This window comes from Lissotriton helveticus, chromosome 6, assembly GCF_964261635.1.
Source record: "Lissotriton helveticus chromosome 6, aLisHel1.1, whole genome shotgun sequence".
In the NCBI taxonomy this organism is placed as follows: domain Eukaryota; kingdom Metazoa; phylum Chordata; class Amphibia; order Caudata; family Salamandridae; genus Lissotriton; species Lissotriton helveticus.
The window spans coordinates 51722063-51737617 of NC_136067.1; the positions used below are offsets into that span (position 1 = coordinate 51722063).

Below are 15555 nucleotides of genomic sequence, written 5' to 3' on the forward strand. Positions count from 1 at the left end.
CTTATTTTATCTTATTCACAAGTATCTGCAATGAGTACCTGAAAAAAATGTGGAACATAAGAACACAAGAAAAAAAGCATATGGTATTTAGTAGATAATATCTAACATGCTGGTTCAGTGACCTAGAAACAAGTGAGGGCGGCACTATCTAGACAAAATATGTCATTCGATTTCTGTGAGGTGGAAATATAACAGAATATCGTCTACGTATTAGGATATACGCTATTCCTACTCTTCGCTCACTGGAATACCTCATATCAATGAGTCCTAGCGTACCCACGCTGCCAGTGGTTCAAGGGCCAGGGCAAATTAAATCGGAGATAGGGCCATGCCTCATCCCCTTCTGTAGTGAAAACTCACAGGACACAGTTGAGTTTAGCCGCACACTTGCCAGCGGCTGCTCATATAGTAACTTTATCCAACCAATAAACCTTGGTCCAAACCCCATGCACAACAAGATTGACCACAGGTAATTCCACTCTACACTATCAAAGGCCATCCTAGCGTCCAGGGACAGGAGAGCTGGTGCACCAAAGAATTTGAGTATATGATGTGCAGGATCCCAAATAGTCTGAGCAATTTGGTACCCCTGTGCGGCATAAATCCAGATTGATCTGGGTGTGCAAGAGAGGCTGGCTTAGAATATGGTGCTCACTTATGTAATTGTAACACCCAGCACTAATCCAGATATACATTTTGCAGAAAAGAAATTGTAGAAAATCTCTGTTTTGATTGATTCAGGGACAAATGGAGATTTCTACAACATCCAGGATGCTAAAAGAATAGGAATTAACTTTGTTACAAAGAAAATTGCAGAACTCAAACGTGCAGTGGATGGCATAAATCTGTCTTCTGCTCCATCACAGACGAAACAGAGCCCATTGAAGTTAAGGATCATCATGGCCATTGTAGGAGGCTGGCTTATTATATAGTGCACGCTCATTTTAGTAAAGCACCCTGCACTAATCCAGACAATCCTTATGGTGATTGTAGTGGTCTTAGCCAACCTTAAACAGCTCTCTAAGTGGTAGCTGTGGAGAGCAGCCTTCAGGCTTAGTCCAGAAGGAGTGGAAAGCAGCTTGTTTTACCAGTACGTAATCTTATGGTATAAGTTAAGTGAAAAAGAACCACACAGTGAAGTTTAAAAATATGAATGTATTATAAACACTCTCTAACACATTGTAATATCTCCTACCTGGAGATATAAACACAATACACACAAATACTTTGGGAATTGAAAACGTAAGTAGCACAAATACACAGTGGCCTCCAGGGGTGAGACCAAACCATATACCAATAGTGGAATGCAAACTACAACCTCAGTCGAGAATGGACCCAGAAGAGCCGGGGATCCAAGGAACCACCCAAGGTGAGTATCTAGGAACCCCAGGGAGGTTGAGTGCAGAGTGGGAACACAACTGTGTGCTCAATGCAAGTCAATGGGTAAGTCGCAGTTGCAGTTTTAAAGAAAAAGGACCCTTCAGTGGACCCTGAAGAAACCCTGTGGAAGATGGAAGGTTGGAGAGTCACTCCACCCATGGATACCCCAGGAACAGGATACCTACACCAGCGAAGCCGGGTGCATAGCTGCGAAATGGCGTCGGAAACAGACATAGTCCACAATGGAGGACTTCAGAAAAGATGCTGCTGGCAAAGAAGGTGAAAGAGTCCGGTGGACCCCAAAGGTGGATTCAAGATAAGAGGTACCTGCAAGCAGAGGGGACTATTTGCCACTCAAGAGTGACCAGGAGGCACGGAAGACGAATATCGGAGAGCTGATGGTGCCCTTGAAGTTGCAGTTGTGCGGATCAGACAATGCTGTAGGAGACCAGGATCAGTTCGCAAGCTGTCCCAAGTCGGTTGTCAGGAGCCAAGGGGTCAGTGTACGGCAGGGACACCAACAAGCCTTGGCAACGGCAACTAACAGTCGTCCAAGAAGGTGAAGTGTCGGGACCAGCAAGGTCCAAGTGACTCACCATGAGCAGGTAAATCAGAGCAGACCCTGAGCAAGCAGGGGAGCCCACTGGAGCCAAAGAAGACCCTCGAGAGGACCCACGGGCTGACACAGGAGTCTCAAGAGGACCTTGAGCAGTTCACCAAAGGATGAAGTCCCACAGTGCAAAGGATAAGGTGCAGGCGAAGATCTTGGCTGCAGGAGATGCTTGAGGCTGAGCTTCTTGGAGCCCGCAGATCTCAGGAGGAGAGAGTCAACAAGCCTTGGCAACGGCAAGTCGATGCAGTGCACAGTGGTACTGCTCCAGCGAATATAAGCGTTTACATCGCATGCGTTGTAACAGCATGCAGTTACAACGCAGTTGTTACAACAACTGCTTCGTTACATCGCAGTGCCATTACAATGCTAGTCGTTACAACGACTTGCTGTAGCGGGCACGCTGGGCTTAGGAATAGTATAATTTACTATTCCAACTCTAGTGTGTGCAACAGTAGGGAAGGTGCTGGAATAGTAAATTATACTTTTCCTTAGTTTAGAGCGCCCCCTATGACTTGCATTGTAATGGTACTGTGATGTAACAACGCGGTAATCACATGTGTTGTAACGCATGTGATGTGATTGCGGTTTCCCGCTCCAGCAGTTCCGATGAGGGATAAGGGCTTCAAACTTGCTATGAAGACAGTGCAGGCCTCGCAGGAATTGCAGAACTACCACCTCTGTTGCTGAACCTTTCAGAGTCCATAGGAGCTCAGGAACAGCAGACCGGTCAGCTTAGTTGCAGTGCCTGCAGATGCAGGAGAGTGACTTCTTCACTCCAAGGGAGATTCCTTTGGGTGTCTTGGATGTCCATGGGCCCTGTGAAAAACCTGTATGGAGCACAGGCACAGACGTTGCAGGGCGACAAGACCAGTAGCAGCAGGAGTCTATCTAGTTGCAGTCTCGGTTCCCAAAACAAAGTCTAGTGAAGTCTAAGTGCCCAGAAGGTTGAAGTGGTTTCGGATCTGAATTTTTTCCCACAATGAATCTCGGGACCCAGGGATAGGCAGTGGGGAGGATGCTCCCATGTTCTTTGTCCAGTTTCGCACCAGAGCTGGAGCCAACTGCTCCCTGAACTGGTTTCAACTGGAGTATGCAAGAAGGGCACCAAATGTGCCCTTCAAAGCAGTCTAGTGGTGCTGGCAGCCCCACCACCCTGTCACAATAGACTAAGTCCTGTATGGGAGGTGATCATACCTCCCTGTGACAGGAAACCTATTGTCCTGCCTGCCCCTGCTCGAGCTTGTCTCAGCAGCAGGAAGGCAGAATCATGTCTCTGGTCGGCAGCAGCTATTGTTTGCTGTCCAGGTCTAGAAGACTGGTACCAGGAGCACTGATGGCCTCCCAGAGGAGCTTTACAGTGCATGGAATCATACCCCCACACCATTTACAGTGTGGGGGTATGATTCCAACTGGTTTGATACCAAACACAACAGGGTTCATTACAGCCAGTTTCTAGATGGCCATTGAATAATGACGCATGGCCACTCTATGTATGGTAAAGGCTGTTGCACATTCAACCCGGGAGAATGGACTCCGATGGTTGTAGGGGTGTCCTACTCATGCAAGGGTACCCTCTCACTTAGAACTTAGCACCCTGCCTTCAGGATTGAAAGTCTTGCCTTAGGGGTGACTTATTGGTTTAATTGCAGTGACGTCAGATATGAGGAAACTGATGTCTGTCGTAAGTGGTGCTAGGACCAGCTTACACAGGCTACACTTTGAGTGGTCTCTCATGGGTGGCATAATCCATGCTTCAGCCCATGGGAGACCTCTGGTGTACCTATGCCCTGGGTAACATAGTACCATATACTAGAGACTTACAAGGGTACACCAGTAGTCATTCTGGAGTGCACCTAAGTACTCACCATGTCTAATTCAGGGAAAAAGCACAGAGAATGGGGTCCTGATTAGCAGGATTCTAATCAGACTAGTCTGTAAAACATAATGACACAAGCAAAAAGTGGGAGTGACCATGAAAGCAGATCCTACTTTCCTACAATCACCGTGCCAAGACGCGTGGCCAGGACCTCTGCCAGGAATTTAACCTCAAAGTTTAATAGGGATAGAGGTTTACACAACCCCCAACAGGTTGGTGGTTTGCCCTCTTTGGGTATCATCCCCATCTGCTGGTCCTGTGGCAGAACCCCTGTCCGGCTAGCTTCTTGGAACATTTTAAGGAGGTGGGTACCATTTTATCGATCATACATTTGAACAGCTCCAGTGGGAGACCAATAGTCCCCGTGGCCTTATCCGACTACAGAGCCTGGGCAACCGTACTAATTTCTTCTACTGTCAGTTTTCACTCCAGTCTGTCCCTGTCCTTAACAGGAGGCCCAGCAGAGCGATCTCTCGCAGGAAGTCAGAGCAGACCACCTCTGTATGTCCGAGGTAGATGTGTATAGCTTTTCATAATGGAATGCAAATGCCTCTGCAATCTCTCGCCCGGTCACATGTCTAACCCCTAGGTTGACCATTATCTCCAGTACCCTACTCATTGACGTCTATCACCTGTCCAGCCACACCAGCAGTTTACTGGCCTTGTCCCCTATTTCATATATTCTGTACTGTGAGACCGGGGTCAGGGCCCTGGCACCCCCTTCTAGAAGCTCCCTAAACTGTTTCTGGATCAGGCCGAGGTGAAGTGTCACCTCCCCAGATATTCCCTCCTCCCTCCCCGCCAGTGCTTCGAAATCCAGAATCTCACACTCAAGGTCTGTGCACTTCAGTTTCTTTTCTTTTTTGGAAGCCCCGATCTGAGTTTGGACGTGGCCTCTGAGTACCGACTTAAATGCCTCCCAAATTGTCATCCCTGAGTTCACTGAACTTAGATTCTCAGCGAAGAATTGGTCACTACTTTTCCTGACACTAGACCTAAACTGTGCATCTCGGCGGTACAACGAGTTGATCTGCGGGGGCAGGACAAAGTCTTGCAGAGGCCCCTCTAACGTGGCCTCCATTAGTAAGTGACCAGACACCCCCTGGAATACTTGTTTTGCCTCCTTGAATTGGCCCATGATGTGGGTTTGTGTGAATAAGTAGTCTAGTCGGGTGAAGCTACTATGCACCACGGACAGGTGAGTGTACTATCTGAGATCAGGATGGTGATACCGCCAGATGTCGCACAGCCCCATGACTAAAAGGAAGTCACCCAGTGTCCCAACCCTCGTGCCAGAGGATATCCCACCTAGGATGTCCAACTCAATGGAAAGTTCATCGTTCATTTTGTCCCGATGATCAATCGCCGCTGCAGGAGCTCGAGTAGAAAAGAACTCAACACATCTAGCGTGGGGGCCTACAACCTGGGCGGGGCACACACTGAGAAGCGATTAATAGTCTGGCCCTCACATTGGCCTGTCAGCGCCACGTATCTGCCCAAGGGGTCTGTCCATGCTTTGACTGACTGACTGACTGACTGAAATATTTGTAGAGCGCACGAATGACGCGGCGTCTTGGCCTGATAAAGGGAAACGTTTTCCTGCCCAGCACTCTTACCGCCCTGGAGCAGGCGGTGTACCCAGCATGTGCCAATAGAACGTAACCGTATCTGTCCAGGGCCTTACAATAATGGAGGTGAGTCTCTTGTACACAGGATAGTGTCTGGGGCATGTTTTCTAAAGAATTGCAAGGCTACTGTGCGTTTCACCTTATCGTTGAGACCATTTAGATTCCAGGTCCGTATCTTCATTGATTGTGTCCGAAAATTAGCCTTTGGTACTAAGGTCTAGATTCCCTCCCTGATGAATCCACTGGGTTGTAACAGGGAATTTCCAGCATCCCAAGTCCCTCCCATTGCAGCTGACCCCATTCTCCACTCATTGCAGTATCATCAAGATGTCTGCAAGTAACAATTGTCTCTATTATTGTCCAGTCTACCCCCTTACGGCTACCCTGCAAATCTGGTTGTGAAATTCCCAACTGCCCAACTTGCATAGTGCCTGTTGTGTTTCAAATAACATGTCAAATCCAACTGTGGTGGGCACGGCCCGCCAAGACAAACGATAAGCTATTCCAATCCTTAATGCCTCCCCATCGAGCCCCCCCAGTCCCCAAGTTCCATAGCTAGCCACCACCTGTGGCAAAGTACGGCAGTTCTGTAACAGTGTCTCGGCCTTGATTCCCCCCCAATGCACCCCTCTCTTGGGTCAATGACAGGCCCCACACACTGTTACCTCCTTATCACCCCCCTTATCTGTCTGTTGACTTGCCGCCTGTGACCTCGCAGGCTGTTGGTTTTGCGAACCTGCTGCTGTGCTACCTTTGTTTGCACCTCAACTGCGCCTGGACCCTTGCCTTTGTTCGGACCAAATGTGTGCCAGCCCTCCAGCCACTCCCAGGCTTCCTCTGGAGATGCATATCGCCAAGTCTTACCATCTGCTATCATATGAAGCTTTGCAGGAAAAAGCATCATATATTTTTCATGTCTCTCGCTCTCTCAGTTCCCTTTTCACGGGTTTAAAACTCATCCTTTGATGCTGCACTTGCAGAGTAAAGTCTGGGAAGACGCGCACCAGAGTTCTCAAAGTGTATTTCCCCTTTCGCTCTAGCCGCCTGAAGGATTGTCTCTTTCACGGTAATTAAATATTTTTGCCATGATTGTACGGGGTGGGACCTCTGGCTTAGGTGGGGGTACTGGAGCTCTATGTGCTCTTTCAATTGAAAAGAATTTTGACAGTCGTTTGGGCTGCAGCTTATTCACTATGAAATCTTCCAAGATTAGTTTGATGCTTGGGCCCTCCTTCCCCTCCGAGACTCCCACCACTCGCATATTATTTCTCCTCGATCTCCCCCCTGATCCTCAAGACTCGCCGCCATGTGCCGCAAACTACCTTTGTCCATCCGGACCATCCAGGAGGAACGCCCCTTCCGGAGAGCTCTAAAAACTTATCTCTTCTGTTAGTCCCCTCTGAGTCAGATACAGTTTCATCATCCACAGGAGCGCCGGGACACCCCCTTGGGGTATCTGTGCGCTATATAAAATGCTCCAAATAAATAAATAAATAATAAATGTGTGAGGCTTGTTTTGTCAGTGTAAGCACCTGTGTCTCCAGACATTTTGTTGTGGACTGAAGCTGGGCGATATGAGTTTCAGCCGTCGAGACTTTTTCACTCAGATTAGAGAAGGCCGCTCTAATTATTGTGACTTCAATGGACACCGAGTTTATTTTTGGTTCAATGAGTCCTTAACATCTCTTATCAGTGCCATTATGGCCGACAGTGAAGGCTTCTCGGCCACATCCTCCTCTGTAACCTTGGCTGGGTTTGGGATAGCGTAGTTGTCCATTTTGTTAGATTGAGAGGGACCCGCTCCGTTTGGTTTCACCATCGCTTCACCATCTGCCGCCAGGGCTCTACCAAACAATTTCCGACCCATGCTGATAGATATGCGGCCAGTAGCATCACCAGTGAGTATTCCCCACTCTGAGACAGAACAATGCCTGGATCCGGGCCGGGCTACCCCATAACTGCAGTGGCACTGCTGCCGCTAGTTGCCTTCCTTACTGGGCTCGGATTATAATCCGCCTCTAAATGCGCATGACACCGCCACCTCCGGGCATGGCCTTCCAGCACCCCTCGCTCCCCAGGCCTGTGTCGTTGCCTCGGGCCATGGCCAGACCAAGCAAGTGTAGTGCTGATCAGAAGTCAGGGGCGACACCGCCTCCTCCCGTTCAAGACTTAGGCCCCTTGATGTAAAGTGGATGTTGGCCACTGGCCGGCCCGACCCAACCCCAAATGGCCTGGACGATATCCTTCCTCTGCGTGCGGATCCTATGTCAGATTCTAACTTCCCTTGTTCACCCTCCGGGTTCACCCCTCTTCACCTCAGACTGAAGGACTTCTCCACAATGAGAACTGCTGCTGACTTCCACACCGGGCCCGGAGCCTTCTCCTCTGCACCCCATCACTTCCAGCGCCCGCCCCGGCTCCATGGTGCAGTGCTGATTCCTTCATCCGTGTACCGGAGAGGGAGGTGGCAGAGAGATGGGGGAAAGAGAGCCCCGGAGCACGCCACCAGGAAAGGCCCCAGTCCAACTCAGCAGGAGCTCGCCCTCGTTTCTGGCCTTGTCAGTTCAGCTCAGGGTATCTCCGTAGGTCCAGTCCACTGTCGGGTCTTCAACCGGTTCAACCGGACTCACCACAGGATGACCACCATCCCGTGACAGCACCGCATACTGTGCCGCCCTGTCCCTCTAACGCCCGCCTCTGATCAACCTGCTCTCTGTGGTGGTTGGACTCCGATGTTCCATGCGTGCTGGGCCTTAGCTCAACTCTGACGGCCTCACCTCCGGATCCCGGGTCGAGCCAAGGTGTCTGCGGCTAGGGAACAGGAACAGGGGGAGGGGAACCACTCCCATTCCAGCACTGCCCCTTTACCAAGCAGATGTACTTTTGAAAACGCGGATTGTAGACAGATAAAAGGGCTCGTCGGGAGCTCCACAAAGGCGCGGCCTTCTTAGTCAGCGGCCAAGCCCCCCCCTTTTGAAACTATAATAAACACCTGTTTCACTTGTTGTAAACAAATATTGTATATGTATTTTGAAACTGTAGTTTTATGAGGCATGGCCCTCAAAATAAAATAAACAGAACTGTATCATTTACCTCTAAACGCAGTTTGTAACTCTTCAGGATATTTTCAATTTTTACCAATCTTTTTGCCTGTTCTGGCACCTTCAGATCCATCTTTATCATACATTTGGTTTCACGCACTATCTCTAGAATTTTAGGATCAAAATTAACCAACATCTTTCCTGTTTCCGGATGTTGTATGAGTAATGTAGCTTGTAATGCTGTAAACAAAATATAAAGTAGGTTAGTAAAATAATAAAATACAGAAAAAGTTACTTCCTGCAACACCTGTCCTTTATCATGCGTTTCTTTAATTCATTAGCACCAAATATCTTGTGTGGGTTAACAGAAAGCTTTTAACTTATAATCAAAAGACCCATATCTATATAAAAAACACAGAGCTGCTCAATGCTATTCTTTCTTTCATTTCAAAAGACATAAAACCTCATGAAGCCCTCAAACAGCGAAAAGATTTTACTCTTTCTCCTCGCTTACAGCAGTCCAGAGCCCAACCACACCACCAGTATGAAACACTGGAAGTTAATCTATCAGTTATTTTTCCACATGTACAAGGAATACCACTTCTTGTTTGCGAATGGATAAACACTTTCTTTGAGTTGGTGGTAAAATATTAGGGCCAGATTTACAAGCCCCGTGCCCCTCTTTTACGCCGCCGTTGCGTCACTTTTGTGACACAGCGGCGGCACAAAAGATGCGCCATGGTGCGGGGTATTTACAACGTGATGCATCTGGGAGATGCGTCATGTTGTAAAGCCCTGTGCCAGAAGTAGGGGTACCGGCGCAGGTGGGGCGTTCCGGCGCAAGAACGCCTCCCAAAAGTGGCTGAGTGAAATCTACAAGATTTCACTCAGGCACTTTTGAGCCCATGCTGCGTCAAAACCCTGCGCCTGCTTGAAGCAGGCATAAGGATTGACGCAGCATTGTACATATAGAGCCCCCAGAGCATTGCTGGAGCTGCGTCGCACTTGCGACGCAACTCCAGCAATGCAACTCCATCTATTTTGGCTGGCCCAAATTGCACCATTAAGGGTTTTCTTATCTATCGTCCTCCCGGTATGGCTACCACGTTTATTGAGAGTCTCCTCGAGGCTATAACGTTTTCTGCCCTACGTCATAATAAGTTTATGATTGTTGGAGACCTCAATATACACTTGGATGATGTTAACTGCCGCGAGGCTGTGTCCCTGATTAATTCTCTCAGAGCTTTGATGTTTGGTCTGGCTGATAATAGAGCCACACATCAAGCTGGGCACCTGCTGGACCCAATTTTTGCTAATTGGGAAGATATAATTGTATCGGCCCCGATTAAGATCTTGTGGTCAGATCACTATGTGATCCCCTTCACATTTAGAAGGCAGCCCAATAGGGTGCCGTTGCAGAAATTCCCTGCAGTTAAACGTAGGGACTGGAGGAAATTTAGCCATGAGGCCTTCAATCTAACCCTAGAACAGGACCCCCCTAAGCTCAGTGATAATTTGGTTGAGGCATGCAGGAGGTATGATGACTGGGTCGAGAGTGCTCTCGATAAAGTGGCCCCCTGGACTCAAAAAGCTATGGCACGGAGAACTAAATCCGCCCCATGGTTCACTGCCGAGCTGCGTGCCGCTAAAACTAAATGCAAGACTTTGGAACGGAGGTGGAGAGTGGAATTTGCCCCCTCGTTACGTGAAGTCTACAAAAAGGAACTAAAGTCCTATCACTGTCAGATTAGGAAATCTAAAAGAGACTACTATCATCGGAGGATTGACGGTTCCGAGAATGCCTCCAGAGAGCTTTTCATGATCTTGAAGGAATTGTCTGCCCCTCTAGTGAATTCAGGAGATGCCCCCTCATCGATAGAGTCATGTAACGAGATAGCGGACTTTTTTGTGGGGAAGGTAGAAAAGATCTATTCGTCGTTCCAGTCTATCTCACAATCCACAATCCCGTCAGTTCCCTGTCATGTAAGTCAGGCAAAAAAATATCTTGAGGAATTTGTGGTCCCCAGAGCGGAGGAGCTAACCAGTATTTTACTGGATATTCACTCTGGCTCCCCCCTGGATGTGGCCCCTGCGAGGATCCTCCGCAAACATCTCACTCAGGTAACGGAGCACATAGGGAATATGGCCTCACTATCCTTCCGTGAATGCCTGGTTCCTGACAGTTGGAAACTGGCACAAGTTGTCCCTATAAAAAAGAAAGCCCATATTAGCATGACACAACTGGATAATTTAAGACCTATCTCTCTCCTTCCCTTTTGCGCGAAGGTAGTAGAGAAACTAGTTAACCAACAGTTGGTGGGCTTTGTCGAGGAAAATAAACTCCTCCACGTGTCTCAATCGGGATTTAGGGCCAAACATTCAACTGAGACCGCCCTTCTTTTTTCTACAGAACTGTTGCGGAGCAGGGTGGATGAGGGTCACACGGCCGCCTTGGTCCTATTGGACCTAAGTGCGGCGTTTGACACCGTGTCACACCCAGTATTACTTGGCCGCCTAAGCGAGAAGGGAATAACTGGTCCTGCTCATAAGTGGCTGGTCTCCTTCCTCATGAACAGGAGATTTCAAGTGCTCTGTCCTCCCTATAAGTCCAGTGTAAGATGTCTTAAACAAGGGGTTCCTCAGGGCTCGATTTTGAGCCCTACATTATTCAATCTGTATATGGAACCCCTTGCCAAACTGGTAGAGTCACATGGGATTGATATTATCTCATATGCAGATGATACCCAACTGGTGATCAATTTGTCCCGTGATCCAGTTGTGGAGGCTGAGAAATTTTCGGCCTGTTTGGTGGCACTTGATGGGTGGATGAAGCAGAATTACCTCCGCCTTAATGGTAATAAGACAGAGGTTCTTATTGTTGGGTCCTGCCCATCTATCTGGACTTCTGCCTGGTGGCCGGCTGAATTGGGCGCTGTCCCCGCCCCGGTAGACTCTGTTAAAAACTTGGGGATTCACCTGGACTCTAACCTTGACTTCACTAAACATGTTAACAATATTGTTGGCAAATGTTATGGCATTCTGAAAGTCTTGAGGAAGATCCTCGACTTATTGCCTCCCAACTCCAGGAAAACAATGGTCCACGCATTAGTTACCTCCCATTTAGATTATGGGAATTCTCTCCTTTGTGGACTCAGTCAAAAAAGCCTTATACAGCTGCAACGCGTTCAGAACGCTGCTGCTAGGCTGGTTCTGAATCTCCCTAGGAGGGCGTCTGGGAAGAATGCCCTGCGCAGCCTACATTGGCTCCCTGTTAGGGAGCGCATCAAATTTAAAACTATGTGTATCACTCATCGCATAGCTCATAAAAAGGCACCTTTGTATCTTCAGGATTTGCTCCCCATCTATCGTCCCTCGCGCCATCTCAGGTCAATGGGTTGTATGCTACTAGTGGTCCCTCGGATCCACAGAGCCAGGATGGGGGGTCGGTCGTTTAGATACTTGGCCAGTAAGGACTGGAATGACCTGCCCATCGAATGGAGGATGGAACCATCTGAAGCAAGGTTCAGACAGAAGCTGAAAACCTTTCTTTTCCCCAAAGCTTATTAGTGTAGTTTTTTCTTTCGGCAGTCCCTTGGGCTGTCCCTCTGCTAGTCGGCTGTGGGAGGATTACTGGGAGTCTCAGCGCGGGGACGCACTGTTCTTTGTGCAACCATGCGCTTAATAAATGTTATTAATAATAATAATAATAATAATGCGTCGCATTTCCGCCGGGGATGCGTCACGCATCTGCCCATCTGAGCGTCACTGTGCGCCGCATTTACAGTGATGGCGCACAGGTGGGCAGATGCGTCGCAACTCTTCTGGCGCATCTCTGCTGATTAGCAGAGATGCGCCAGAAGTCGTAAATCTGTCCCTGAATGAATTGCAACAAGATTTTTCCCCCAAATGGAATCGGTATGCGGAAGGAACTCCCTTAAAATGCCCCTTACAAACAGCAACTCCTAATGGTTTCATACACTCATTTCGAATCTTCAAAACATTTTCTTAATCTTTAAATGGGTTTAGTAGATTTAAAAAAAATGTTTTAGCATTCTCAAACCCTCAGATTTACTGAAACTAAAGGTTGGCAATTGTTTAAACACTTTGTACATGAGGCCCCACCTCCTGAACAATAAAAGCCCTCATGTACACACATTTCATTTAAGAAATCGCAAACCGTGAGAAGTAGAGAATCACAATTTTTGAATTGTTAAGGGAATGTACTAAAATGGATTCAGTACAAGTGGTTGCTATTTGCACACTGACCTATCCCAAATCCATTGGTATTTTGCGAACCGACCTATGTACAACAGGTCAGTTCACACAAATCATAGTGGGTTGCATTTCGACCTACCTCATTAATGTGAACGAGGTAGTTTGCAAATGGTGTCCCATTACAATTGGCTACAATGACAGTCATTGTGGCCTGCTGGGGCCAGCTGACCACCATGGGCTAGATGTAGGTAAGTAATATTTACCGACTCTTAAATACCGAATTTTACCGATTCGGTATTTAAGAGTCGGTAAATATGAAGGGGGGACATGTAGGGAAATCCAGATGTGTTTTTTACAGAATCGGTAAAAATCGGTATTTACCGATTCGGTAAATACCGACCGGTAATGCCCATTCATTCCCATGGGCTTTGAAGCCCATAGGAATGAATGGGCATTACCGGTCGGTATTTACCGAATCGGTAAATACCGAATTTCACAAGGGTGCAGGGGGTGTCACTTTGACACCCTCTAGCACCCCCAAAACAGGTTTGGGTGCCATGTGGCAGGCATACCTGCCCTAAGGGCAGGTCTGCCTGTCATATGGCAAAGGTGTGCATGCAAACATGTGCATGCACACCGGAATCGGTATTTTACCATCAAATAGAATTTGATGGTAAAATACTGATTCGGTAAGGCTTGTGGGACTCAGTAGAGTCTCACCTACATATCAAATTTACCGAATCGGTAAAAAAATACCGATTCGGTATTTTACAGAATCGGTAAATTTACCGATCGGTAAATTTACCGATTCTGTAAAAAGATTGTCCCTACATCTCACATTCCATTTACCGGTCGGTAAATGCCTACCTACATCTGGCCCCAAGTCTGTTATTGCTTTTAAATAAAAACATTTTTTAAATGCAGGCAATTTTCCTTAAAGGACAGCCACCCTCTGGTCTATGGCTCTGGCACAGTCCCAGGCACCTGGGGGAGAACAAACAAGATTTTCCCCAACTGACTGCCAACAACGACACCTGGGTGAATTCAACCAGTAATTAGGCGACTGCAAAGGGCTCAGAATCAATCTCCCACAGAAGAGCAAAATGTTGTCTGCATACAGTGAGACTGCATGGGAGCTGTCTGATAAGGGGATACCCCATTACATCCCCTGTGCTCTGGATGTCAAAGGCTCCATAGCCAATGGCAACAGGAGAGGCGAGAGAAAGCAGCCCTGTGGGTGCCACATCTGATCCCAATGGGCCCGGAGACAGACCCCCCTAAGTGGATCCTGCTACAGGGGATATATATATATATATATATATATATATATATATATATATATATATGTATATATATATTACCTACTGGCGGTCGCCAGTAGGTATATATAGTTAGGATTTTTTCTCTATGGGTTTTTTGAAAATTCTATGTCTAATAACTTTGGCGTTTGTGGACGGAATTGGCTGAAATTTTCAGGAAAATGGCACATTTTGTTTCTGAGCAGCCCCTGAAAATTTTGGGGGGGTTCGTCAAGGGGAGGCCGAGAAAAAAGGGGGGTCCCAAAACGCGTTTTTCCCATGTTAATTTCCATAGGGCGGTTGGCCTCACTTTTAGCCCGAACGGCTGAATGGATTTGCACGAAACTTGGCAAAATTGTAGGGACTGGTAGCCCGATGTGCCTTTTGTAGGTCTCAATATATGTGCTTCAGTGGATTTTGAGAAATTAATGTTCAAAAAAAGATATATATCTGTAGCAGCGGACTGGGCAGCGCTCCGCTACGCGTACTTTTCGCGCAACGGAGCTTTGTGAAGCGAAGCTGATTGGTTCTCCGGCGTCTGTCAACATTCCAAACAGTCCGTAGCGGCCGCCATCTTGTCTCTCGGTAGGATCGAGAGACAAGAGGAGGCCAAAGCGAAGGGGCAAATGACCATAAGGGGGCATAGTACATTGTCGCTCACCCCCTAGGTTTGATGTGGAGGTTTTAAAAGGGCCCCGCGGGGCAAAAAAAAATAAACATAATAATAATCGAACAGCTGAATGGATTTGCACGAAACTTGGCAAAATTGTAGGGACTGGTAGCCCGATGTGCCTTTGCTAGATCTCAATATATGTGCTCCAGTGGATTTTGAGAAATTAACGTTCAAAAAAAGGTATATATCTGTAACAGCGCGCCGCTTCGCGTACTTTTCGCGTTACGGAGCTTTGCGAAGCGAAGCTGATTGGCTCTCCGGTGTCTGTAAACATTCCAAACAGTCCGTAGCGGCCGCCATCTTGTCTCTCGGTAGGATCGAACAGCTGAATGGATTTGCACGAAACTTGGCAAAATTGTAGGGACTGGTAGCCCGATGTGCCTTTGCTAGGTCTCAATATATGTGCTTCAGTGCATTTTGAGAAATTAACGTTCAGAAACAAGATATATATCTGTAACAGCGCTCCGCTTCGCGGAGATAAAATTATATGTGTATTACCTAGCTGTTGCTAACACCAGTTAGCGACGGCTAGTAGAAGATAGCGACCATCTTGGGCCCCACTTTGCATGTGAGTGATATTTATCACTAATGACATGCAAAGTGGGCATGCCAAGATGTTAGCGACTGGAAACAGTCGCTAACATCGCTATCTCCTATTATCAACTTTTGGAAATATTCGAGATAAGGGCGAATATCTCCAAAAGCTACCACCTGCCCTGAGCAGTTCTTAGCCATGTTATCCAATGGGAGGTGGATAACATGGCTAAGAGCATTAGCTCGGTAATGCATGAATATCGCTGAGTTTTCAGCGATATTAATGCATTGCGGTCG

General features: G+C 47.6%; 1 protein-coding gene across 7 annotated transcripts in view; it reads right to left on the reverse strand.

Annotated features, from left to right (window-relative positions):
* The window catches only part of DNAH8 (dynein axonemal heavy chain 8), a 10041960-nt gene that overhangs the window by 7651802 nt on the left and 2374603 nt on the right, over positions 1–15555 (reverse strand). For all 7 annotated transcript variants that reach the window (XM_078647354.1, XM_078647353.1, XM_078647356.1 and 4 more), the window contains exon 18: positions 8591–8778. In XM_078647354.1, the coding sequence (XP_078503480.1) occupies positions 8591–8778 (188 nt within the window). The remainder of the gene's footprint in view (positions 1–8590; positions 8779–15555) is intronic.